The 26,944-nt window shown below is 45.7% G+C and overlaps 1 protein-coding gene across 1 annotated transcript in view; it reads right to left on the bottom strand.

Annotated features, from left to right (window-relative positions):
- Nucleotides 1-26,944, bottom strand: part of LOC116968185 (sorting nexin-27-like) — a 118,894-nt gene that overhangs the window by 40,418 nt on the left and 51,532 nt on the right. The window contains exons 2-4 of the mRNA XM_033014828.1: nucleotides 15,481-15,712; nucleotides 7,206-7,439; nucleotides 1,166-1,422 (exon numbers count right to left, since the gene is read on the bottom strand). Of these exons, the coding sequence (XP_032870719.1) occupies nucleotides 1,166-1,422; nucleotides 7,206-7,439; nucleotides 15,481-15,712 (723 nt within the window). The remainder of the gene's footprint in view (nucleotides 1-1,165; nucleotides 1,423-7,205; nucleotides 7,440-15,480; nucleotides 15,713-26,944) is intronic.

The raw sequence follows: 26,944 nt of genomic DNA, 5'->3' as shown, positions 1-26,944 counted from the left end.
GGCTAGAAAAGGTACAAGCGAACATCATATATACAGAAACTGAGATTCTAATTATTTTGAGTTAATCTTCATAGTACAAGTCAGTAAAAGCATCCCAATAACACAGGGCTACAGGGAAAGAGGAATTTAAAACAATTACCGTAAGACATGTTCTGAACTTAAATCCATAGCATAAAGTGATGATTAGATTTTACAAGGAGAAGGATAAAACCAGAGGATAGATAAAAGCAGTAAACGCATCATGTAGGATGGAACTGCAGATGCTGGTTTAAACCGAAGATCGACATAGAAAGCCGGAGTAACTCGGCGGGACAGGCAGCATCTCTGAAGAGAAGGAATGGGTGACGTTTTGGGTCGAGGCCCTTATTCAGACGGTTCTTCAAACAGGATGCATCTACTGCTTAGAGCACACACTGGCTTCTGCTGAAAGACCAAACTGGAAACATAAAGCTGCCCAGTAAAAGTGACCATAAATATATTAGTCCGTCATGAAATACTCAACTCGCTCGCTAATGACCGTTTACAGAAATAAACCTGCTCTCCTGACCGAGTGTGGCTCATACATCCCAAGTGACCCAGCAAATCCCTCGGAGACAGCAAAGACAAGCAGACTGAGTCAATAAACGCTGCTTTTGCCCGCGAGGAGCAAAGGAAGATGTGTATTTAGCCGTTTGAAAAGGACATGTCAAAGTAGCAGAGGGAATCTGGAATGACTGAATAACACCGGGTGCAGGATCTTAAATGATGTCACATCTCCAAAATGAACTTTATTAACTGTGCAGAACGGAGATACTTCAAATCAACAAGGAATTTAAAACAAACCTTTGCTTTGTCTCCCCGGGCAGCAGTGCCATTGGTTTTACACGCCTCTGCCGCCAATACTTAGCCAGACGATGCACTAGATATTTGTGCAAAGGTTTACAAATGTGAAGATAGACGCAAAATGCTGGAGTAACTCAGCGGGGAGGGGGGGGGGGGGAACAGGGGGCATGGGTGATGTGTGGGACAGAAGGGGTGTGTGTGTGTGTCTGTGTCTGTATGTGTGTGTCTGTGTGTGTGTGTGTGTGTGTGTGTGTGTGTGTCTGTGTGTCTGTGTCTCTGTCTGTGTCTCTGTCTGTCTGTCTGTTTTCGGTCTAAACTAGCATCAGCGGTTCCTTCCTCCAACCTTTTACGAATGTGAAGCAGGACAGTATCCCAAGGCAACACTCTATGCTTGACACGTTGCTCAGGATAGTTGCCGCGTAGCTCGGCACTCAAAGCCAACAGTGTCTCGTTCTGACATCCTTTCACTGCGGGCCTGCGGACAGATGCGATGGCTGTCGCTCCAAGGTGACTTTCTCCACCCGTGGCGGTTTCCAAGGCATTGGCATATTTCTCATCAACCCTGCTTGGTTTTCTTTCACTGACGTTGTATAATGAGGACTGGAGACCATAATGTTAAGTCAAGCAAAAAGCTTGAATTCAGTTTTGTCAAATCTGCAGGCTCATGGAAGCAGTTTTCTTCAAGAGTGGCGTGGCCTATATTAGCAAGTCTCGTCATCCTGATCTAAACATTGTGAATATAGGTGTTTAAGAAGGAACTGCAGATGCTGGAAAATCGAAGGTACACAAAAATGCTGGAGAAACTCAGCGGGTGCAGCAGCATCTATGGGGCAAAGGAAATAGGCAACGTTTCGGGACGAAACGTTGCCTATTTCCTTCGCTCCATAGATGCTGCTGCACCCGCTGAGTTTCTCCAGTATTTTTGTGTACCATTGTGAATATAGTTACTGACCCTTGGAAAACAATTAAAACCTTATACGTGAATGAAGGTATCAGCTTCCAGCAATGATCCTACCTACATTAACACATAGGAACACAAAGTGTTGGAGTAATTCAGCAGGTCAAACAGCATCACTGGAGAACACGGATAAGTGATGTTTCGGGTCAGGACCCTACTTCAGACCGACCATTTTAATTCATTCGCTCAGGAATAGATAATTGCCTTCATGCTGTGCACCTTGTGACAGAGAACTCTTCAGCATGCTCAAGCTGGTGAAAGTTAGCTCAGTGTTTAATCCACATCTTAGCGCGAGAAGCATTGGTAAAAAGATACGCCTGCCTTCATCAACACCGGACCGGCAGCGGTAGAGTTGCTGCCTTACAGCGCCAGAGACCCGGATTCGACCCAGCTAATCAATACGAGGGTATTTACAGCTTCACGGTGAGACGGGCAAAATTTAAAGAGATGTGTGGGACAAGATTTGTTTTTTCTTTCTTTCTCAGGTGGCGAGTCCCTGGAACGCGCTGCTGGGGTGGTGGTGGTGGCAGATATGATAGTGGCATTGGAGACTTTTGGATAGGCAGGGAATGGAGGGATATAAATGAAGTGCAGGCGTGTGAGTTGGTGTTGCTATCATGATCGGCACAATATTGTGGGCCGAAGGGCCTCTTCCTGCCTTGTACTCCCCTAAATTGTGTATAAACCTACCATGTTGTGTATAAACCTACCATGCTATCTCATACTGCGTATGAGAGTGAGAGAGAGGGAGAGAGAGGAGAGAGGGACATATGAGAGCACATGCTCCTGCTTCCGCCTGCTCATAGGGCAAGACAGAGATTAGACAATAGGTGCAGGAGGAGGCCATTCGGCCCTTCGAGCCAGCACCGCCATTCAATGTGATCATGGCTGATCATCCCCAATCAGTACCCCGTTCCTGCCTTCTCCCCATCTCCCCTGACTCCGCTATTTTTAAGAGCCCTATCTAGCTCTCTCTTGAAAGCATCCAGAGAACCTGCCTCCACCGCCCTCTGAGGCAGAGAATTCCACAGGCTCACAACTCTCTGTGAGAAAAAGTGTTTCCTCGTCTCCGTTCTAAATGGCTTACCCCTTATTCTTAAACTGTGGCCCCTGGTTCTGGACACCTCCAACATCGGGAACATGTTTCCTTCTTCAGATGATCTAGAGGCAGGAAATCTAGAGGTTTCCTGCCTCTAGATCGAGTGCATCTGAAGAACAGGCATTAATTCTGAACGACTTGAAGATGGGAGAAAACAAATTAAAAAAGACTGCATTGTAACGAGCTTCTTGCAAACGTCCACCAGAGGACTGAGAGCTTGTTATAATCAAGAACACGACACCCCACCAGTGTAGCCCTGAGAAAGAACTGTTTTGTCAACCATAAACTGGTAAGCAACACCGTACCCTGCACCACAGAGTCTGCATCATGGCATGAATGTGTGCTGCAGGCAGAGAATTGTGATAAAAGACTATATAAAGAGAGGACTTTGTAAGCACGAGTGTACGGGATTCTTGAGGAAGCTGAAGAATGACTGCATCATTGGTGCAGAGTATGGTTATTTCAAATTAAGTCTAATCGCATTTTGCCTTCACATTTCTTTCCAGGAAATATCAATAACGCTTCCACACACACACTCTGATAACTCCAATTTAATCACAGCAAGGAAAGTGATGCCGCTCCCCAGAGAATGCTGATGATGGGACTTTCGCATCCTCTCTTTGGCACGAGACCATGGTCGGTATAAAGGGACGATTCAACTGCCAAATCGCTCGAGGAGCAGTTTGCAACTAGCCAGATAAACTGCGCTGAAGCTAATCTCAATCCTTTTTTTTTTTAATGCAAGCACTAATATCCTGCGGCAATGTTGGTGAAGTGGACAACACATCAACTCACATAAATTGATAGCAGAGGTGATGTCAATGATATCACTCTTGTCGAATTGAATTCGCTGTGAGGGAAGTATGCGTGCGGAACACAATGGAGAATAAAATGTTCCACAGGAGCAAGCGGTCTCCTAGTAACTATCTTATTTCCCATTCCTCTTGTAATCTTCCACCCTTCTTTATTAGGCTGTGATCCTAATACTAATAAACGTTTGTAAACTGCAGTAGTCTTTTCATGCTTCAGATCCTCAATTATTTTAATTTAATGAGCATTCTCTGACCTCCGCAGCTCCGACACTATGCTAATACAGCGCAACTTGTGTTCGACAAAAAGCGCCCTTCATTTTTTAATTAGACATTTATTGTCCTACAGATTCCAAGTTCAACAATTGTGAATCTTAACCACTGCCCTTATTCAATAGGATATCAAGCTTCAACCGTACTAGTTTCGTGTTTTCCGCAGGCCCTCTGCCCTTGACACTCAGTCGCCTTAGCCTCACAAGTACCTGTGATGCCCATTATTTACAGGAACCAGCAACAAGCAGTGGGAGGAGGTAGACAAAAGTGCTGGAGAAACTCAGCGGGTGATTCACTCTTAAAGAGCTAGATTTGCCCAGCATAATCTGTTAACTAAAAACACTTGGTGTTCCTTCGCTCCATAGATGCTGCCGCACCCGCTGAGTTTCTCCAGCACTTTTGTCTACCTTCGATTTTCCAGCATCTGCAGTTCCTTCTTAAACTAAACACACTTGCTGACTGCGCCTTCGGTCGATGATCTTCTGCAGCTTCACTTAGATTAGTGCGGGTGTCTGGGGTTACGGGGAGAAGGTAGGAGAATGGGATTGAGAGGGAAAGATAGATCAGCCATGATTGAATGGCGGAGGAGATAAGTCTGACAACTCAATGAGCCAAATAGAATGCTTCTGTTCCTATGAATTATCGACAATATCTAATTTGACCAATGACTGTTGTTAATCTCAAGGTTCTCCAGATTCTGGTATACCATTTCCACAAATTAGCCCCCCCCCCCTGTCATTCCTGTACACCAACTCCTCGTTAAGGGCAAGAGCAGGGTGCACAAATATCCAGTGGATAACAAGACTGCAGATACCACTAAAGCCCTCTCCTTTGTACCCAATGCAGTCACTAAAGCTGTAATCACAAAAGTTGTAAACACACTGCCCAGGCCATCACCGGCTCTGACCTCCCCACCATCGAAGGGATCTATCGCAGTCGCTGCCTCAAAAAGGCTGCCAACATCATGAAGGATCCGCATCATCATGGCCACACACTCATCTCTCCGCTGCCATCAGGTAGAAGGTACAGGAGCCTGATATCTGGTACATCCAGGTTCAGGAACAGCTTCTTCCCCACAGCCATCAGGCTATTAAACATAACATCAAACAAACTCTGAACTATAACAGCCTATTACACTTTATCTGTTTATTTATGTGTATATATATATGGTCTATGCTATATAGACACACTGAACTGTTCTGTATTTATGCTTACAACACTCTGTCGTGCTGCAGCAAGCAAGAATTTGTCCTATCTGGGACACATGACAAAAAAACTCTCTTGACTCTTAAATATGCCCTATGTTCCAAAAGCACTGACACACACTAGTGCACACAAAAAAATATCTAAACTAAATACCTAAATGCAATATTAGCTAACAAACCACTTCATTGAAATTAACAAGAGTGGACAATTTTATATTGCAAGATAAAGCTGTGTAATCAAATCTCTCTCTCTCCCTCTCTCTCTCTCTCTGAGAAAAGCACAGCCACTTGAAGAGCCACTTGACACGACGGTCTAGAAACCGGTCGCTGTATTTGTACAATGATTGCTTCCACAATGTGTACGTACATAGATATACTGGTTTAAAATTCAAGGTGGGAGGGTAGAAGCAACCTCATGTATGCGGATGTGAGTAGCAACACAGCGAGTGATCATCCTACAGTCTAAGCACTGACATAGGACTAACTTCATTTGACTGTCTCTTTGATCCTCACATCACATCTACATGCTTTGCCCAGTTCTCGTGTATGCTGCACAACAGCTTGTATGCTATAAGGTCCTTCAAAGGGTTTAATACTTCAAAAAATCACATCCCAAGTCAGCTACAGAGGCATGTGGTTAACTTGTAATGAAAGGCATAGATAGAGTGGATGTGGAGAGGATGTTTCCACTGGTGGGAGAGTCCAGGATCAGAGGTCATAGCCTCAGAATTAAAGGGCGCTCTTTTAGAAAGGAGGAACTTTGGTCAGAGGGTAGTGAATCTGTAGAACTCATAGCCACAAAGGACTGCGGAGGTCAAGTCAGTGGATCTTTTTAAAGCAGAGATAGACAAGTTCTTGACTAGAACAGGTGTCAAGGGTTATGGGGAGAAGGCAGGAAAATGGGTTTAGGATGCAGAGATCAGCCATGATTGAATGGCGGAGTAGATTCGATGGGCCGAATGGCCTAATTCTACTCCTCTAACTTATGAATTTATGAATATCAGGCATACAATGCTGAAGATATATTAGATTAAATTATCTACAGCACTTGAAAGTTTCCACTAAGGGGGGTGTTCATTGCGTTACAATATTACTAACTCAGGGAGGGGGGATCCAATGTTATGGACAATGCAATGCATCCATGTTGATTAGAATGTACTTGTCCACACCGACCAGTGAATTTGGTAATTAATAGAAAAAATAAGTTTTAGGTAAAAAGTAGAATATTTGGTCAGTAATCAACAAGACAGGCCAGAACATACAGCTGTTGATGCAATACTCACAGATAAAAATCACTAAAATGATTAACTTCCAACATTATCCAAACATGTAGCCACATCATCAACATTGCAATGTGTAGTAAGGAACTGCAGACGCTGGTTTAAACCAAAGTTAGACACAAAATGCTGGAGTAACTCAGCGGGACAGGCAGCATCTCTGGAGAGATGGAATAGGTGGCGTTTCGGGTCGAGACCCTTCTTCAGACATGAAACATCACCTATTTCTTTTATCCAGAGATGCTGTATGACCTGCTGAGTTACTCCAGCTTTTTGTGTCTATCAACATTACAATGACTTTCTTACCAAGATGAGAAGTAAAATACCAAATGAAGTGAATCGTTTACTCGCCTCAATGTACCATGTGAAAAGAAATAAAATACTGCATTTATATAAAGCCCTTCATCAGATCGGTACCGCACACAGGCCCCAAACAACTGGCAGTAGGAAGCAGAGACAAGAAGTGTACCGAACTTCATTTTTCAAGGGGTAATGAAATGCAAAACAGCACCTTATCCTCATCTGTTTCCCACTGGTGAATCAGAACAGACTCAAATATGATTAACGGGCTAGATGATGGAGTAATCTCTGGAGAGAAGGAATGGGTGATGTTTCGGGTCGAGACCCTTCTTCAGACTGATCAACAGGTTGATGCACCATTATCGCTCTGACACCTCTCCCAACAGCAAGCATTGAGCACTCCTCTTTAGTTCTGAAACTTCACAATATATTTGTATTCTATTGCTGGCATGATATAATTGCCAGGTGGAGGTATAGGTGACATCCACCCTTGGGCTGCTCACCTTTCTCCAGGTACTCCTCCAGGCCTCTCCGCCTGGCATCCAACTGCTGCTCCGAGAGTGAGAACGGCCATTTCCTTGGGAGCTTTGGGAAATGGAAGTCCGAAAATTCCCGTTTCAAATTCTGGTGAAGGATGGTGAACTCACGGAAGCGGCGGGAACACAGTTGCCGTCCAGCCATGTAGATGTTGAACACCTAAACACAAGGAGCACAGCAACGTCAACGTTTGTGTAGGAAGGAACTGCAGATGCTGGTTTACACCAAATATAGACACAAAATGCTGGAACAATTCAGCGGCGCAAGCAGCATCTCTGGAGAGAAGGAATGGGTGATGTGTCAGGTGGAGACCCTTCTTCAGGCAGGCCTCGACCTGATACGTCACCCATTCCTTCTCTCCAGCCTGTCTGTCTGAGTTGCTCCAGCATTTTGTGTCTATCTTAAGTCAAAGTTTGTGATGGTTCAAGTAGCCTTTTAGTATCAGCTATGATTTAACCTGGGGTAAATATGCTCCCAGGGGGTACATTTCACCTATCCAGGGGGTGAGTTACATTGATTCTGGATTTGTACATATTTTTTCCCATTGAGAGAATGGAGCGGCTGGGCTTGTACACTCTGGAGTTTAGAAGGATGAGAGGGCATCTCATTGAAACGTATAAGATTGTTAAGAGCTTGGACACGCTAGAGGCAGGAAACATGTTCCCGATGTTGGGGGAGTCCAGAACCAGGGGCCACAGATTAAGAATAAGGAGTAAGCCATTTAGAATGGAGACGAGGAAACACTTTTTCTCACATAGAGTGGTGAGTCTGTGGAATTCTCTGCGGTGGAGGCAGGTTCTCTGGATGCTTTCAAAGAGAGAGCTAGATAGGGCTCTTAAAAATAGCGGAGTCAGGGGATATGGGGAGAAGGCAGGAACGGGGTACTGAATGGGGATGATCAGCCATGATCACATTGAATGGCGGTGCTGGCTCGAAGGGCCAAATGGCCTACTCCTGCACCTATTGTCTATTGACCGACTGTGTTTGGTTCTGGTATACTGGTATCTGTTCATCATTAGTTGTTCATAAATAAGTGAAATAACATTGTTATGTGCTATTAAAGTTACCAGGGGTAAACGGCACGAAAAAGGTTGGGAACCCCTGATTTAATGGGTGGAGTCTCATGGATATAAAATCTCCCTTCAAGCATGTAATCCACAATGACACTGGACTTTTAAGGGAGAGGTTAAGCTGGCTGGACTTTATTATTCAGAGCATAGGAGGTTGAGGAGTAATCTTGGAATCATGAGAGGAATAGATTGGGTAAACGCACAGAGTCTCTAGCCCAGAGTAGGGGAATCGAGAACCATAGGTTTAAGGTGAAGGAGATCCATGCCGTATCTCTAAAACTGCATAACACAACAAACAAAATGTTTCAATAAATAAAAAAACCAATATAATGCAGAGACAAAACAAAGCCCGAAGTCTCCAGTGTAACCCAGGCAGTTTGTAATTTAGTTGAAGTTCGCAGTTTTCTCACCTTAATGTTAAAGTCACTAACTTAACTCAAACTCTGCAATCTTCCCGAGGCAGTTAAAATATTACTTGCATTGTGAGAATCTCCAGTTCTTAAAAGCCTCCTGGAAATCAGAGACAAACACGCACACGCACACATGATCGGACGAACGCACGCACACACACACACACATATATATGCACGCTCACACACACACAGCTGTTCTTCTCACAGCAGCTATGCTGTAAATACATCATTGGGGAAATATACAGAACAAATTAGTCACTCAGTACATCTAACCTTCCCACTTGTGACCGATTCACCAGCTCCCATACTCTGCTCCAGACACACAACGTAGCCTGACTTAGCAACTATCATGGCAACTAGATACGGACAGGACATTAAGCCTCACTAGCGTGCGCCATCCACCTCAAAGTTGTGCAAGGAAATGTGTTACAGAACAGAGAACCCCCAATGTCTGCGTCAAATATGACACCGTTAAACTAATCTCACTGTTTGATTAAGACCTAATTTTACCTGTATATCTCCTCATTCCTTATATATCTATATGCCTAACTTAAATCCTCTTAAATGCCTCCACGGACCCACCACACTCTGCACGAAAATAAACTTGCCCTTTAAACTTTGCTCCTTTCGATTTAAATCTTTTTATTTGAATTTCACAGCAATTTGCATACATACAATGATAACAGACAGTGACAGTCAAGGCATAATAGTATGTAAGCGACCCTCAAAGCCCTTATCCTTACCCACCTTCAACCCACCCGAATCAGGTCGGAACCAAAAGGGGACAAACAACACTCACATACATACACATACACACAAATATGGAAAGATAAACGAAACAAAAAGTACTTAAAAATAAAATAAAAAATTAATTAAATAAATAAAGGGGGGGGGGGGTCACTAATAACAGTAAATAAGTAAGTAATTAAATAAATAAGTGTGGGGAGGGGGGGGGGGGTTAAGGGGAGAGCAGCTGCAGTAGAGCAGAACAATGGTGGAGAGCACTCAGTCCTCTTCCGAGTCCGGGGACAAGTTGAGAGAGTTAACAAGTTCCAAGAAAGGGTTCCATGTATCTAGGAATGTCTTGGTAGAGCCTTTGAGAGAGAACCTAAGTTTTTCAAGCTTTAAATTGTAAAGCACCTCCTTAATCCAGCGGGTGTGTGTCGAGGGACAGGTGAGCCTCCAGTTAAGCAAGATCAGTCTCTGGGCTAACAAGGTTGTAAAAGCTAGAACCCGTTTCACCGCAACAGAGAGGTTGGTGTTGGGAGGGGTACCGAAAATGGCTGACAGTGGGGTTGGAAGAATAGTCTGGCTGTAGGCTCTGCTTATCAAGTCGAAAGCACTCCTCCAAAAGGTTGCTAGCTTAGGGCAAGACCAAAACATATGGCTATGGTTGGCAGGAGATTTATTACATCTGTTGCAGGTGTCCCTAACAGTGGGGTAAATTCTAGATAATCTTGCATTTGTGTAGTGGACTTTGTGAAGGACTTTGCATTGGATTAGGCCATGACGGGCACATATGGAGGAAGAATGGATCAAATCCAAGGCAGAGTCCCATTGTTGGTCTGTTAGTTTCGTATTCAGCTCACCCTCCCACGCAGCTTTTAATGAGGTATGAGGTTTCAATATAACCGACCCTAACAAGTTATACAAAACAGAGATGCATTTCTTCCGGTTGGGATCTAGAGCTAAGATGGTATCGGTCAGGGTTTCAGGGGGGCGATTTGGGAAATGGGGGAATGTCTTCTTCACAAAATCCCTAATCTGGAAAAAACGAAAAAGGTGGGAGTTTGGGAGGCTATAGTTGGACGAGAGCTCCGCAAAAGACGAAATGATGCCATCCTTGTATAGGTTTTTGATACTACTGATACCGTTGCTATGCCAGGTTTTGAATGCGTGGTCTGTACTTGAAGGTTTAAAGATGTGGTTTTTAAGCAGTGGGGTCAAGATGGAAGGGCCTTGTAAACCGAAGTTTTTCCTGAGTTGACTCCATATCTTGAGCGAGAGGGACGCAATTGGGCCTGCACCCACAGATGTTATAGGAAGGGGGAGTTGGGAGCATAGGACAGGCCACAACGGGAGATGTGAACTCGCCTTTTCCATGTGTACCCAGGTCGGTAGGTGGTCGCAATCATCATTCATCCAATACAGGAGTTTTTGCAAGTTAGCTGCCCAATAGTATCGCCTAAAGTCAGGAAGTGCCAAACCGCCATCACTCTTAGGAGACTGCAGTATCGCCTTTCGGATTCTAGCCGGTTTGCTACCCCATAAAAATTTTGATATTGTCCTTTCTAATTTATCAAAAAAAGATTTAGTGATAAGTATAGGGACGTGCTGGAAAAGATACAGAAATTTGGGTAGGACGACCATCTTGACCAGATTTATCCGGCCCACGAGGGATAGCGGTAAAACTGACCAGCGGTCAAAATCTCTTTCAGCTTTCTCAACCAGAGGCAGAAAGTTTGTGCGGAACATATCAGATAAGGGTGTTGTGATAAAGATGCCGAGGTAACGAAACCCGTCCTCTGCCCATTTGAATGAGGTTAAAGAGCGAGGGAGCTGCTTAGCCAATTAGTTAATCGGTAATAGCTCACTCTTTTGGTAGTTAAGTTTATAACCAGAATACGCGCCAAACCGTTCTAAAATATTGGTAATCACAGGGAGAGAGCTGACTGGGTTCGAGATGTACAGGAGCAGGTCATCCGCATACAATGAGACTTTATGAATTGTGTCGAACCGTGTAATACCTTTAAAGCCCTTCTCTGAGCGTAACCAGACCGCCAAGGGTTCTATCGCGACAGCAAACAGAAGTGGTGATAACGGGCAACCCTGCCTGGTACCTCTCTGAAGGGGGAAGTGGGGCGACAGTGTGCCGTTTGTTTGTACTGAGGCCACCGGGGACGAGTATAATAGACTGACCCAAAGAATAAAACTGTTACCGAGGCCAAACCTGTCCATCGCCTCGTATAGGTACTTCCACTCGACGCTGTCGAAAGCTTTTTCGGCGTCGAGGGAGACCACTATCTCCGAGGTCTCACTACTCGGTGAATGGATGATGTTAAGGAGACGCCTAGTATTGTGGGAAGACTGTCGGCCTGGTATGAACCCTGTTTGGTCTAACGAGATAATAGAGGGCATCACTCGTTGAAGACGGAGCGCAAGGGCTTTAGAGAGGATTTTGAGGTCCACATTCAGGAGTGAAATTGGTCTATAGCTACTACAAAGCAGGAGATCTTTCTCCTTTTTAAGAATTAGGGAGATAGTAGCCCACGACAAGGTGGGCGGTAGGCGACGATGTAAAAACGCCTCATTGTACATATCTCTCAGGACTGGTGCAAGGAGAGCAGAGAAAGCTTTGTAATATTCTACAGTGAAGCCGTCAGGGCCGGGTGACTTTCCGCTTTGCAGCGATGTGATGGCTGCTTGGACCTCAGCAACAGTTATGGGACCACCCAAGTCTCTCGTGGCTTCATCGTCAATTCGGGGAAACGTCATACTACTGAGCATGTCACCTGCAGTGGGAGGACAATCGGAAACGTATAGTTCCGCGTAGAATTTAGCAAATGCTTCATTCATTCTAAGAGGATCAGTATGAATCTCCCCTAACCTGGATCTAATGGCTGGAATTAGCCGTGAAGTCGCCTCGGTTCTGGCCTGACGGGCCAAAAGCTTCCCAGCTTTATCCCCAGATTCAAAAAAGTGTTGCCTAGATTTAAGCAGTCGTAGCTTAGCTTTATTAGTAGACGTGAGGTCAAAGTCTGTTTGTAACCTAAGGCGTTCTCTATAAAGGTTAGGGTCTGGGTCAGATGCATATTTGTCATCAATGTCCTTTATTTTTTGTAACAGGTCTGCCGTTTGGGACGTCTCGGTTCTTTTCAGGTTGGAGACAAAAGAGATAAGTTGGCCCCTAATATAGGCTTTTGAAGCTTCCCAGAGTATATCTCTTTCTATGTCCGGCGAGTCATTCAGCTCAAAATATAAGGTGATTTGGGAGTGCAAGAATTGCATGTAGTGAGCCTCTGCTAATAATGAGGAGTTGAACCTCCACTGTTTAAAGGGGTTAGTTCGTTTACGAAAGTGGAGATCGAGGGAGGTTGCAGCGTGATCTGATATTACGATGCTATGATACTCGCTGGATTTGATTTTGGAGAGCGGTCTGTTATCTAAGAGAAAGAAGTCTATACGGGTATAGGTACGGTGTACGTGGGGAAAAAATGAAAATAATTTAGTCGTGGGGAATGTAAATCTCCATGGGTCTGTGAGCCCAAGTTGTTTGGCGAAAGCATGCAGAGTCTTACCTGATTTAGTTAAAGTAGAGGCTTTGTTCGAAGATCTGTCCAGTATAGGGTCTTGGACCAGATTAAAATCTCCACCCACAATGATGTGGTGATTTTCAATATTTGGGAGAGATGTAAAAAATTTGGTTACAAATGAGCTGTCATCCCAGTTGGGACCGTAAATGCTGGCCAATATGACAGGTGTGTCTTGCAGTTTGCCAGACACCATGACAAAGCGGCCAGCAGGATCCTCCACAGTTTTCTGTGGTTCGAACATAACGTTCTTACGATTCAGGATAGCAGTACCCCTAGCCCTATCATTAAATTTCGAGTGAAATAAGTGGCTAATCCAGCCTCTCTTAAGCCGTGTTACCTCTCTGTTACGAAGGTGGGTCTCTTGAATAAAAAATATATCGCCTTTGAGCTGTTGCAAGTGGGCCAAGATCCTGTCAGTCTTGGTAGGACTTCCCACCCCCCTCACGTTCCATGAGACAAATCTAAGAGTGTCGTTTGTGTTGGCCATACTTAGCTATATCCAAGCGAGTGGGCAGAGCACTGTAGTACTGCAAGTCGAAACGGAAGAGCGCATCGAAACCAGCTGCCGAGAGTGGGGATGTTGGGGGGGGAGGGGTGGGGGGGGAGAAGGAGTGATTAAAAAAAAAAAAAAAAAAGATACATACACACGTATACACACAACAAACAAGTGGGACACATATCACTTAACCATCTTTCAAACCTGAGTCCCCGGACCTGAGATCCCCCATGTCCCAACTGAACCTTGAGTGCCCATTGCACCAAGGTGCGTTGTCCTCGCATCCGCATGGAGATATCCGATCTTAACTCCCAATATTTCCACCTCCCAAAGCAACAAAATCGCTCAATGTCAGTAAAGTAACATAAAATGAAATGAGTGTAGTAATAATAATAATAACAATGATAATAATAATTTGAAAAATAGTAAGTAGGAATAAAGTAAATTAAACATAAATAAATAAATACAAAGTTGAAATAATTGCCATAATAGTTGCACTGCCAATGTCATTGCTCACACAAATGGTAATGGTTGTAATAATGATAGTAATAATAAGACAAAGCAAATTAACAAAATGGTGATACTGAATAAGCAAGCCAACGTATAAGTGGAGCAAGAATAGCTTCCTTTGGTATTACATAGTATATCTTAAAATCGACAAGGTATAAAGAAAGAGTTAGCGTTAGAGAAGTTAGCGAGTTGCAAACTGGGCTCTTGGATTAAAGCGCAGGGCAAAAGAACATCAATTAAGTATTGTTAAACAAAAACGCTGTAGGAGCAGATTGGTATAGCACAGCCTTGGACCCACCACACGGACCCACCACACTCTGCACGAAAAAAAACTTGCCCTTTAATCTTTGCCCCTTTCAACTAAAGTTATGCCCCCCAGTTATTTCCACATTGGGTAAAGGATGCTGACTGTCGATCCTTATGTTTTGTTGTTTCAGGGAATCTTTTGCCATTTTGTTTATGCAGAACTCCAAATAGGTTGCTAATATTAGCGTGTAACTTGCGGCTGTGTTGAACAGAGCTGGGCAGCCGTGGCTCGTGGAACCGTGACCTCAGCTCCAGAGATTCATGTTCAATCCTGATTTCAGGAGCTGCCTGCATTGAGATTGAGCGTTCTCCCAGTGACCGTGGCTTTCATCTGGGCCTTCCCAAATCCCAAAGCCATGCGAAGGTAGACAAAAATGCTGGAGAAACTCAGCGGGTGCAGCAGCATCTATGGAGCGAGGGAAATAGGCAACGTTTCGGGCCGAAACGTTGCCTATTTCCCTCGCTCCATAGATGCTGCTGCACCCGCTGATTTTCTCCAGCATTTTTGCCTACCTTCGATTTTCCAGCATCCGCTGTTCCTTCTTAAATCCCAAAGCCATGTGAATTGATAGGCTAACCAGCCATTGTACATGCTACTAGCGTGTATGTGGTAGAATTCTGTCTTGGGGAAGTGGCAGGAGAAAGTTGAAAGTGTGGGAGGATAAAAAAGATTATTGTATTGATGTAAAAGATGGGAAGAGATAGGGGTGAAAGGCAAAATAGTGGTCAGCATGGACTCAGTGAGTCGAAGGGCCTGTTTCCGTACAGAATCTTTCACACAGAGAGTGGTGAATCTGTGGAATTCTCTGCCACAGAAGGTAGTTGAGGCCAGTTCATTGGCTATATTTAAGAGGGAGTTAGATGTGGCTAAAGGGATCAGGGGGTATGGAGAGAAGGCAGGTACAGGATACTGAGTTGAATGATCAGCCATGATCACATTGAATGGCGGTGCAGGCTAGAAGGGCCGAATGGCCTACTCCTGCACTTATTTTCTATGTTTCTATGTTCTATGTTTCTAATCTCTCCGATTCCATAATCTGAAAATCAATCCTTGATTTTGCATCAACAAGAATGGAAGGAACATCTCCTCACCACAAACTTCTCCCCGTTGCGTTCAATGTGTTTGTAGCTGGGGATGGAGATGGGCACGGCCCGCTTCTCACTGTAGTCGTAGTAGATGCTCCCAGACGAATCATCGCCAGGGTCCAGGCGATCAGCTTCTTGCTGTGGGACTGACAGCACGGTGAGAATCAACTCCCGATCGCCTGCCCGAATCAGGTCGACAACCTGCTTGTGTGTCGCTCCCTCCACGTTAACACCATTGCTGCAGAGAAAGAGAAGAGAATAATTACAAATAACAAAAAAGAACGCGTGGTGAATACGCAATGGGAGTTAAAAAAACATTTTCCACAACATGGGCAACATTGCAACACAGAAGGATTTCTTCAGTGGAAGTAAAAAATCACAAATTTCGAATCAAGTGTAGCCTCCTTGCTTCAGCCTCCTCGCCGAAGACTCTCGAGCCAAAGACTCACACTTTACCTCCCAAGGCACTTCAACTCTACAAGGCTACTCCACTACAGCTGCGCTTATTTTTTTATCTGCTACTTAATCAACTATTTTAGGGCTAATTTGTAAGTGACTTGAACCTGTGCCTTAGGCGCTCTTTATAAATCTCTGTTCCCTCTGACTCACCTTCTTTCAGCCAATTCTCGCTCTCGCTGCTTCAGGCTGCTGCTTTTCTCCTATCTTCACGGTAAATACTTGAGCCTTGCCTTTGGCGCGCTTTTTAAATCCCCGTTCCCTCTGACTCTCCCTCCTGAGCCCCGGCCACAGGTGGCAAATTCAACCCGCCGATCGTTCCCAGAAGTCGGCCATGGGAACGGATCTGCCTGCTCCGGCCGGGCTGGGGTTCCAGAACCCCTGGGTGGGGCGATCGGCCGCGGAGGTCCCGACGAGGTCGAGATCGGCCAGCCTCGCCCGGCCTAGGTGCCCTATTTTCAGGGGAACTCCCAGGAGGGATTTCAAGTGCACTCTCGTAATTTTAACCAGATTAAAGGAGGTGCCAGACCACCAGTTGCTGGAAGAAAAATCAGTGGTGGACCTGCATAAGCTTAAGAGTAAAGGGCCTGTCCCACATACGTGTCCTTGGCACGCTAATTACGCGACCTCGTCGCTGCGTTGAGGCGCACGGGCATCGTGTGGCCGCGCGGGGCCGGTCCCACTGAGAAGCGCGGAGGGGTATGGAGTTGTGCGCTGTATCGCGCGTCGCTCTGAAATTTTGTAGCGAACGAAATCTTCGCGCTGTGCGGGCGCATGAAGTCGAGCGCGACCTTCGCGGTACGGTCGTGTAATTAGCGTGCCAAGGACACGCAAGTGGGACAGGGGCTTTACCAAACAGCTGTTAAGTGCTGAGAGATGGAGAACAATCAGCCTCATTAATTAAGGATATATTTACTTTGCTCCACCCTGCCCCCTCCCCTCAGGGTTTTGGTCGTCGTTCAAATGGGAAAGACTCAACTCCGGCTTTCACAATATCCCATGCATGACAAGTTTCCCCCTAAAAAATTAGTTCCCCTTAATGACAAATATCTTACAAGCGTTTCAATAAATCTTTGCACTCATATTTCAGAGGAATGGTTAGGTATTGCGGTGCTGGGTTGCGACATTTGTTGAGTTGCCAAACTGATCCCATTTTAAACACAAATACGGGAAGTTCTTACCCCATTTACCATCAATGTCTTCAACAGTTAGCAAATCTATGAACACATCGAAACATAGAAAAAAGGTGCAGGAGGAGGCCATTCGGCCCTTCGAGCCGGCACCGCATTCAGTTGCGATCATGGCTGATCGTCCCCAATCATTGCCAGCTCCATCCCTTCCTGTATTAAAGGTGGGAACAAGGACTGCTGTGACGTGGACTAAGATGCATTTTGATTTGATTTGATTTGATTCAACTTTATTGTTATTGTCCAAAGTACAAGTACTGAGACAACAAAATGCTTTTTCCCATACAGCCATACGAATAAAAAAATAATAAAAGCACAGCCCGATAGTCTATGACATAAACATCCCCACAACGGTACCAAAGTTTCCCACTGTGAGGGAAGGCACCAAAGTTCAGTCATCCTCCTCTTTGATGTTCAACCGTGGTCGGGGCCTCCCGAGCCCCCCGCAGTCGCCGCTACGGGCGGCCCGATGTTCAGGCCCTCTCGCCGGGATGATGGAACTCCGACGTCGGAACGTAAGAACATCCTCAGCGGCTTGGACCTCCGAATCGGCCACTCCGCGGATCCTGAAGTCCACAGGCCGAGCTGGGCGGAGATTCAATGCTGGCGGCCCTTGGCAAAGGGATCCCAGGACTCCGCGATGTTGGTCAGCACCGCCCGCGCACGGAAGCTCTACAAACCACAGCTCCGCGATGTTGATGCTGCAGGCCCAACACTCCGGAGCTTCAAACGGCGATCCCAGGTGAGGTATCGCCAGCTCCGCGATGTATCCAGCGCTGTGCCGCCGCTGCTGAAGCTCTGGTCCGGGTCCCCGGCAGGATAGGCCGCTCCAATCCAGTTGGTAGGCCGCTAGGAGGGGGGCGAGGACGCGACTCGGAGAATAGTCGCATCCTCGCCAGGAAGTGAAAAACAGTTTCCCCCTTACCTTATCCCCCTCCCCCACATAGAAAACTGAAAAAAATCCTCCAAAACACACTTTAAACAAACTAAAAAAAAAAGAAATAGAAAAAAAAACAGACTGTAGGCAGAGGCAGCCATCATGCAGCACCCCCGGGATGTCATCTCAGAGCCCCCGGATGTCATTTCTGAGAACTAGAATGAATGATTGAAAGATACAGTATGGACACATGCTATTTGGCCCACCAAGACCACACCAACCATCGACCAACCACCCGTTCACACTAGTTCTGTGTTATCCCACTTTCACATCCACTCCCTACATGCGGATCGCCTGCAGTCCATCTGTTTTTTCTTTTTTTTGTTGTTGTTTTCTTTTGTCCTGTTTTAGTCAATTTTAGTTGATTAGGTTGTGTATGTGTGGTGGGGGTGGGGGGTGGTAGAAACATGTTTTTAGTCTTCCTTCGGGGGGAGATGCGACTTTTTCTTGTCGTATCCCCCCATCTCCGTCTCCTTCTGCGCTGAGGCCTAATTGCGGAGCTGGCGGCCTCGGGGCTGTGGTGGCGTTCCGGCGGCGGCGGCCTGACTTCGGACCTGTGGCGGCGTTCCGGTGGCGACGGACCCGACTTCGGACCTGTGGCGGCGTTCCGGTGGCGACGGACCCGACTTCGGACCTGTGGCGGCGTTCCGGTGGCGGCGGACACGACTTCGGAGCTGTGGCGGCGTTCCGGTGGCGGCGGACACGACTTCGGTGCTGTGGCGGCGTTCCGGTGGCGGCGGACACGACTTCGGAGCTGTGGCGGCGTTCCGGTGGCGGCGGATCCGACTTCGGAGCTGTGGCGGCGTTCCGGTGGCGGCGGACCCGACTTCGGAGCTGTGGCGGCGTTCCGGCGGCGACCTGACTTCAGAGCCTCGGCCGCGGGCCAGTGGACGACATCGTCGGGAGCTCGCAGGTCACAGGTTGCTGACCTGTTTTTCCGGAGCTCTCGCAACAACAGCTTCCTCAGCGCAGAGGGAGAACAAGGAGGGAAGAGACAAAGACCTTAAGACTTTTGCCTTCCATCACAGAGAGGAGGTGCCTGGTGAACTCACTGTGGTGGATGTTAAATTTGTGTTTATTGTGTGTTTTGTTATTTTCATTATATGTACGACTGCAAGGCCTGAAATTTCGTTCAGACCGAAAGGTCTGAATGACAATAAAGGATACTTTGACTGGGGGCAATTTACAGAAGCCAATTAACCTGCAAACTTGCATGTCTTTGGAATGTGGGAGGAAACCAAAGGAAACCCACTTGGTCACAGAGAGAACACGAAAACTCCACTCAGACAGCAGCAGAGGTCAGGATAGAGCCTGATTCTCTGGTGCTATGAGGCAGTCGGTCCATCAGCTGTGTCCCTCTGCCGGCGTTGCGATTTTATTTTACAGACTTTTTAAAGTTGCAAAAATCCCACAGGGACATGAAACAAACGTTGACAGGGAGATGACATGGCGGAGAGCAGGATGGTCGCCCGAAAGTTCGATCAAAGAGCTACATTTGTGGGAGCGTTAGGTGAATTTGGAGAGGAATAGCATGGCCTGGCCAGCTCTCAGCACAGCTACCTTTGGGAATCATCAAGAGATCAGATGTGGAAGGCACCGTTCTTCCAAGGTTCTTAGGCGAGAGGAGATTGCAGAGGTAGATGGGGAGAAGGCCGGCGAGGTTCTTGAAGAGGGTAGACAATAGATGCAGGAGTAGGCCATTCGGCCCTTCGAGCCAGCACAGCCATTCAATGTGATCATGGCTGATCATCTCCAATCAGTACCCCGTTCCTGCCTTCTCCCCATATCCCCGAACTCCGCTATTTTACGAGCCTTATCTAGCTCTCTCTTGAAAGCAGCCAGAGAACCTGCCTCCACCGCCCTCTGAGGCAGAGAATTCCACAGACTCACCACTCTCTCTGAGAAAAAGTGTTTCCTCTTCTCCGTCCTAAATGGCTTACTCCTTATTCTTAAACTGTGGCCCCTGGTTCTGGACTCTCCCAACATCGGGAAAATGTTTCCTGCCTCTAGCGTGCCCAAACCCTTAACAATCTTATATGGTGACAATGATTAAAAAGCATGGATCGCAACTTCTTTCATGGTGACTCCATGCTTGCAGAAGTGTGGCCAAAAATACATCGTCAAGTCCAGGTGCAGGTTTCAACGCCGGAGACCCAGGTTCGATCCCGACTACGGATGCTGTCTGTACAGAATTTGTACCTTCTCCCTGAGACCACGTAGGTTTTCTCCGGGTGCTCCGGTTTCCAAAGAGGTGCAGGTTTGTTGGTTAATTGGCTCCTGTAAATTGTCCCTGGTGTGTAGGTTAGTGCGAGCGTACGGGGTGATTAGTGGTCGGCGCGGACTAGGTAAGCCTAAGGGCCTGTTTCCACACTGTATCTCTAAAGTCTAAAGTAAAGTCTAACGCCAAAGTCAGGCAGTGAATAAAATTGGCAGCGCAAAGTCCAAACTCAGTGGTAATGGCATAAAGACCGATCGATCTCACCTGTGGAATTGCCGAGTGTATGAGTAGAAAAATTACTGATTTTCCTGGTTGGGAATCCTACAGTAACAATATTAAACATCCCAAAGCACTTCCCAGGAGGATTATCAGACGATGATAAACGCCTAGCCAAAGGAAGAAACATCAGGGTAGTGGGCTTGGTAAAACAATGTCTTATATAGCAGGAAGGCATAGGAGCTGAGGAATGAATTTCCGAGCTTGGACAACTATGGTTGATTACACAGCAAGCAATAGTAGTGTGAGATGCAGCCATATGAGTGCACAACAGGCCAGAACTGTGGGGCGATTCAGCTACAAATGACTCTTAATGACTATGTATTCTTCGGAAGGGTCTCGACCCGAAACGTCACCTATTCCTTCACTCCATAGATGCTGCCTCACCCGTTGAGTTTCTCCAGCATTTTTGTCTGTCTTCGATTTTTCCAGCATCTGCAGTTCCTTCTTAAACGTTATGTCCTTGTAGTATTGCCAAGAGTCAAGAGTGTTTTATTGTCACATGTCCCAGATAGGACAATGAAATTCTTGCTTGCTGCAGCATAACAGAATATGTAAACTTGGTACTCAGTGTATATATCAGTCCTTGTGATGTACTTTACTGTACCATTCTACTGTTTTTTTTCCTATTTCCTTCCTCCCACAATATGTAATATGTAAAAGAATATGTGATTCTGTTCCATTCTGTTTGTAGTTTTTGTATCTAGGACCTTGCACAATTCGCGAGCATTGCCACTTTTCATTTCACTGCACATCTCGTATGTGTATGTGACGAATAAACTTGACTTGACTTGACATTGATTTACAGTCAATGACTTGTGTAATTATACAGATGACTGCCCATGTTGGAGTCCACCAGCTTTACATCCCCAGTGAAGTATCAAAGAAGTCACCTGGAACTCAGGCAGGTGCCAGATAACCACAGCAACTCACAGACGTTGACCACAGACCCCATTTGAAAATGGTCCAGCCACATCTCCCGAGAGATGCCCTTGCGCAGTTCAGTTAGCACACGTCTAGCAAACAAAGGTCTAAAGAGTATGATTATGCTGTGATACGTTGCCAGACTAACAGCCACCGTTATGCACCATTGCGTCTGAGATCCACCAAGAAATGGAGAGTATAAAATGAGCAAACTTTCATAAAAATGCTTCGTTTATAATCACTCTTCTGGGAAGTTAATCGTCTCATCTGCAGCTCCAGCCCTCACTTTGTAGTTAATTCAAAAGTGCTTCATTTCAGGAGCAATTAAGATCAGAAACAAAAGCATTGCCAGCAATATCCACATAGAACAAACAAATCAACAAGATCTGTTTCTTGAAACTGTGATACTCAACCATACCTTCCACTGCACCTCAAAGTTAGCTGTGAAGGTCTGAGTCTGGTTGCAAGGAGGACTTTGGTCCTGTTTTCTTTTGTGATCACCCAAGTAGGCAAACGTGGGTTTCAATTTGAGGACTGCAAGGTCCTAGATACAATGCTGTACAATGAGTTTGAAGAAGGGTTCCGACCCAAAACATCACTTATTCCTTTTCTCCAGAGATGCTGCCTGACCCGATGAGTTGCTCCAGCATTTTGTGTCTATCTTCCGCACAATTGGTTAATCCAATGTATGTAGAAACAAGGAACTGCAGATGCTATTTTATCAAGGAAGAACACAAAATGCTGGTAACTCAGCATGTCAGGCAACAAACATCCTTGGAGAACATGAAAAGGTTATGTTTCAGATCGGGACCCCCTTTAGAAATTCAGGCAATGGATGGTTTTAATAAGCAATTTAATAGGCAGATGGTTGGACTAAGGACAGAGGTGAACACACACAGAGTGTGAAGCAAAAGTATTAGAGTTGCGGATTGTGAAAGGAGAGGTTTGACGAGGTGTGAATTGTGTCGCTAGAGGGAGGAATGCAGGAGGGGGGGGGACAGGAGGGGAGAGATAAGTACAAGGTCAGCCGGGACTCTGGGGAAGGGGGTGGGGAGGAAAGTAAAGTGGGGGGGGGGGGAGTGTTTTGTAGTTTACCTAACGTTGGAGAATTCAATGTTCATACCGTTGGGTTGTAAGCTTCCCCAGTGGAATAAGAGGTGTTGGTTGTCCAGTTTCATAACATTGGGGTACAAGTCTGAAGAAGGGTCCCAACGCAAAATGTCACCCTATTCATGTTCTCTATGGATGCTGCCTAACCCGTTGAGTAACTTGAGCAGACAAAAATGCTGGAGAAACTCAGCAAGTGCAGCAGCATCTATGGAGCGAAGGAAATAGGCAACATTTCGGGACGAAACCCTTCTTCAGACTGAAGTCACTTGAGCATTTTGTATCAGTCCAATCTAATGTTTGCAATTGACTCATTTGAGGAAGGACATTCTTGCTATTGAGTGAATGCAGCAAAGGTTCACAAGGTTAATTCCCGGGATGGCTGGACTGTCATATGATGAAAGAATGGAGTGACTGGGCTTGTATTCACTGGAATTTAGAAGGATGAGAGGTTATCTTATAGAAACATATAAAATCGATAAGGGACTGGACATGCTAGACGCAGGAAACATGTTCGTTAAGTTGGGGGAGTCCAGAACCAGGGGCCACAGTTTAAGAATAAGGGATAGGCCATTTACAACTGAGATGAGGAAAACATTTTTCACCCAGAGAGTTGTGAATTTGTGGAATTCTCTGCTTCAGAAGGCAGTGGAGGCCGATTCATTGGATGCATTCATAAGAGGTAGATAGAGCTCTTAGGGCTGGCGGAATCAAGGGGTATGGGGAGATCGCAGGAACGGGGTACTGATTGTGGATGATCAGCCATGATCACATTGAATGGCGGTCGGTGCTGGCTCGAAGGGCCAAATGGCCTACTCCTGCACCCATTGTCTATGTATCTATGTATTTGCACAATAAATGAATACTCGAATACCTGGAACACATATTTACAATAACATGGACATTTTGTTTTTAAATCCCCCTCAATTGAACATCTCTACTGATTGATAATACCTGTGACCATGTGATAAAGCTCAGTACCGCATTAAAGGATCAGGCTGGCTTGTACGCTCATACTTTGCTTCCCATTCGACCAGTGTGGCTTCTGTGCTTTGAAGTGCTGTGCTGTGCTTTGTTAAATTGGTCAGGACAATGTTCCACTCCACAGACTGGAACAAAAACAAAATCAAAGCTGACCTCTCCAGGGCAGTAGTGAGAGTGTGCCCGACTGTCAGAGATGTTCACAGGTAAACAAGTAGAGGAATACCAATAAAGGCCTTGATATCCTGGCTAATATTTATCCCTCGTTATCACTTTGTAATTGATGCGACCTTGCCTTGCATCAAGCGTTGCATTCCTTACAGCAGCAAACAACAGTTGCAACATGTGAATAATACTTTATGTACATACTCAAGATTTACAACCAAAGATTATGAAAGGCACTATACAAATAGTTCAATTTTCATGCTCAGAAGAGAAATGTGTCCGGAAGTATTTCCCAATAACCCATATCTCCAGAGAAATTAACTGAAATAAGATGTGGACCATCCATTACCTCACTGGTGACGGTGGCACAAGGACTGGATGGCCTGTTTTGGTCCTTATTTACCAGCAATGAATCATTCCCTTCAAATGCAATTAACATTAGGTCCAGATTAATACCTAAAAACATCATCCCAACAAGTCTCAGCTGAAATGGTTAGAAGCTGATTAAAGTTCACCAACATGCCCTGGTTTTAATCACTGCCCACAACATAGAAAAATAGGTGCAGGAGTCGGCCATTCGGCCCTTCAGGCCAGCACCGCCATTCAATATGATCATGGCTGATCATTCAAAATCAGTACCCCGTTCCTGCTTTATCCCCCATATCCCTTGACTCCCTTAGCCCCAAGAGCTAAATCTAACTCTCTCTTGAAAACATCCAGTGAATTGGCCTCCACTGCCTGCTGTGGTAGAGAATTTCGCAGATTCACAACTCTCTGGGTGAAAATGTTTTTCCTCATCTCAGTCCTAAATGGCCTACCCCTTATTCTTAAACTGTGACCCCTGGTTCTGGACTCCCCCAACATCGGGAACATTTTTCCTGCGTCTAGCCTATCTGTTCCTTTAAGAATTTTATATGTTTCTATAAGATGCCCTCTCATCCTTCTAAATTCCAGTGAATACAAGCCCAGTCGACCCATTCTTTCATCATATGTTAGTCCCGCCATCCCGCAAATTATCTTGGTGAACCTACACTGCACTCCCTCAATAGCAATAAATGTCCTTCCTCAAATTAGGAGATTAAAATTGCACTCAATATTCTAGGTGCAGTCTCACCAGGGCCCTGTACAACACAAATGAAAAGTTCATACAAATAGGTTGGACGTGTCCAAGACTATCAGGTTATACTGTGGACTTGAGCTACACAAACAGGTGATTTCACAAAGTCCTTCCATATAGTCAAAGGAAACATAAGAGATGAGATACAAGGAACTGCAGATGCTGGTTTACACAAAAAGACACAAAATGCTGGAGTAACTCAGCAGGTCAGGCAGCAACTCTGGAGAACATTTTAGGTTGGGACCCTTCTTCAATCTGAAGAAGGGCAGAGTCTTGACCTGTCCCTGATCACCAGATATACACGAGCCATTATGTATGAAGAAGGGTCTCGACCCGAAACATCACCCAGTCCTTCTCTCCAGAGATGCTGCCTGTCCCGCTGAGTTACTCCAGCTTTTTGTGTCTATCTTCGGTTTAAACCAGCATCTGTAGTTCCTTCCTACTCCAAATAACCCCCACTGAGTTCAAACTCTGCTCCGAGAAGTAAAACGCCAGTGTCCCAATTTTTTCATTTGTTCTCCCAAAAAGAAAACTACTTCCATAAAATCACAGATGAGGAAAAGGTTGTAAACAACACGCAAGTTCACCGAACACCAGGTTTGAGCTGATTAGTCAGCAGGGCTCAGTCACTCGTCAAGAGGCACCGCACTCGGATCACGAGCTCTTTCCACAGCACAGAACAAATGGGCAATTTATTGTACGTACCACCACCCAGTCTGCTGCTCGGAGGGAGCCACAGCCAACTTACAACCCTCAGCGGAAAGGCCAGAAAAAGACTCGCTGAACCAACATTAACAAAAGCCTCACACAAATCCGGGTTGCATTTCATTAGGCTGCATTGTGCCTAGTGCAGAACAAACAACAGGGCAACACATAGTACACCGAGCTGTGAAAACATGAATACAGGGGAATGGAATATTGATACCAGGATTCCGCATTTACAGTAATTAGGAAGCAGCTACTTGTAACCCACCCGCCAGCTTTAACACTCTACTATTTAGACACAAAAATGCTGGAGTAACTCAGCGGCAGGGCCGGCCTTAAGCCGATTTGACCGATTGCTCCCAATTGGGCCCCGCGTCTAATGGGGGCCCCGCACTAATGTTCCGTATTTCGTACGGAAATACGAATTCTCTTTGTTAAATAAAGATTTATTTTTTTAATTCGCCATCCGGATTTTTTTTTTAAAACGAACATGTATAACAACCGCTGCACGGCCATCAGACACAAACGATTTGTTAACTCGTACTGTTAGCACTTCTTAACATGAAGTAGTTAACAAGTTGTTATACAATTCATCAATCTGCATTCATCCACATTCCTCAGTAAATGTTATTGTGTTTTGAACGAGTATTAATGACGCCAGGTTCCTTTGAATAAAATTCACGCGCCGTCAATAATACTTGTTTAAAACACAATTACATTTACTGAGGAATGTAGATCAATGACACATTGAGAATTTCTTTAAACTCACCATCATGAGTGAGGGCCCCGGATCGCGAGAAGGGGCTTCTTCCTGGTGCGCAGGTTAGTCATTCACCTACCGACCCACGTTGTGTCTCTCTGTGTTTTGCTCTCTCTCCCCCTCTCTCTCTCTCCCGCTCCCCATCTCGTCTCTCTCTAGCTCTCCCACTCCCTCTCTATCACCCTGTCGCCTCAGCATTCCCGGAATCATTGACGTTTAGCGGTAGACAAAAATGCTGGAGAAACCCAGCGGGTGAGGCAGCCGCCTTGCCCGCTGAGTTCCTCCAGCACTCTGTGTTTTTTGTTTGGCTCTGAAGTTGAAGGTGGCTCAGCGGGACGGGCAGCGGCTCTGGGGAGAGGGTTGCGTTTCTGGTCTAGACCCTTCTTCAGACAATCACAAGTACTCTCACTGACGAGAGTTCAGTTTAGTCTGAAGAAGGGTCTTCTCTCCAGAGTCGCTGCGCTGCCTGGCCTGCTGAGTTACTCCAGCTTTATGTCTATCTTTAATTTCAGAGAAATACAATTTCTCACGGGGGGGGCTTATAACGTCTCTAAACCCCTCTGAGACCCTCTGAACACCTCTAAATCCCCTCTATTCCCCTCTATAACACTTCTGAACACGTCTAAACCTATCTGAA

The sequence above is a fragment of the Amblyraja radiata genome, chromosome X, assembly GCF_010909765.2.
Source record: "Amblyraja radiata isolate CabotCenter1 chromosome X, sAmbRad1.1.pri, whole genome shotgun sequence".
NCBI classification, from domain to species: domain Eukaryota; kingdom Metazoa; phylum Chordata; class Chondrichthyes; order Rajiformes; family Rajidae; genus Amblyraja; species Amblyraja radiata.
Note: the sequence above shows the minus strand (reverse complement) of the source record. Positions and strands in the feature narration are given on the sequence as shown.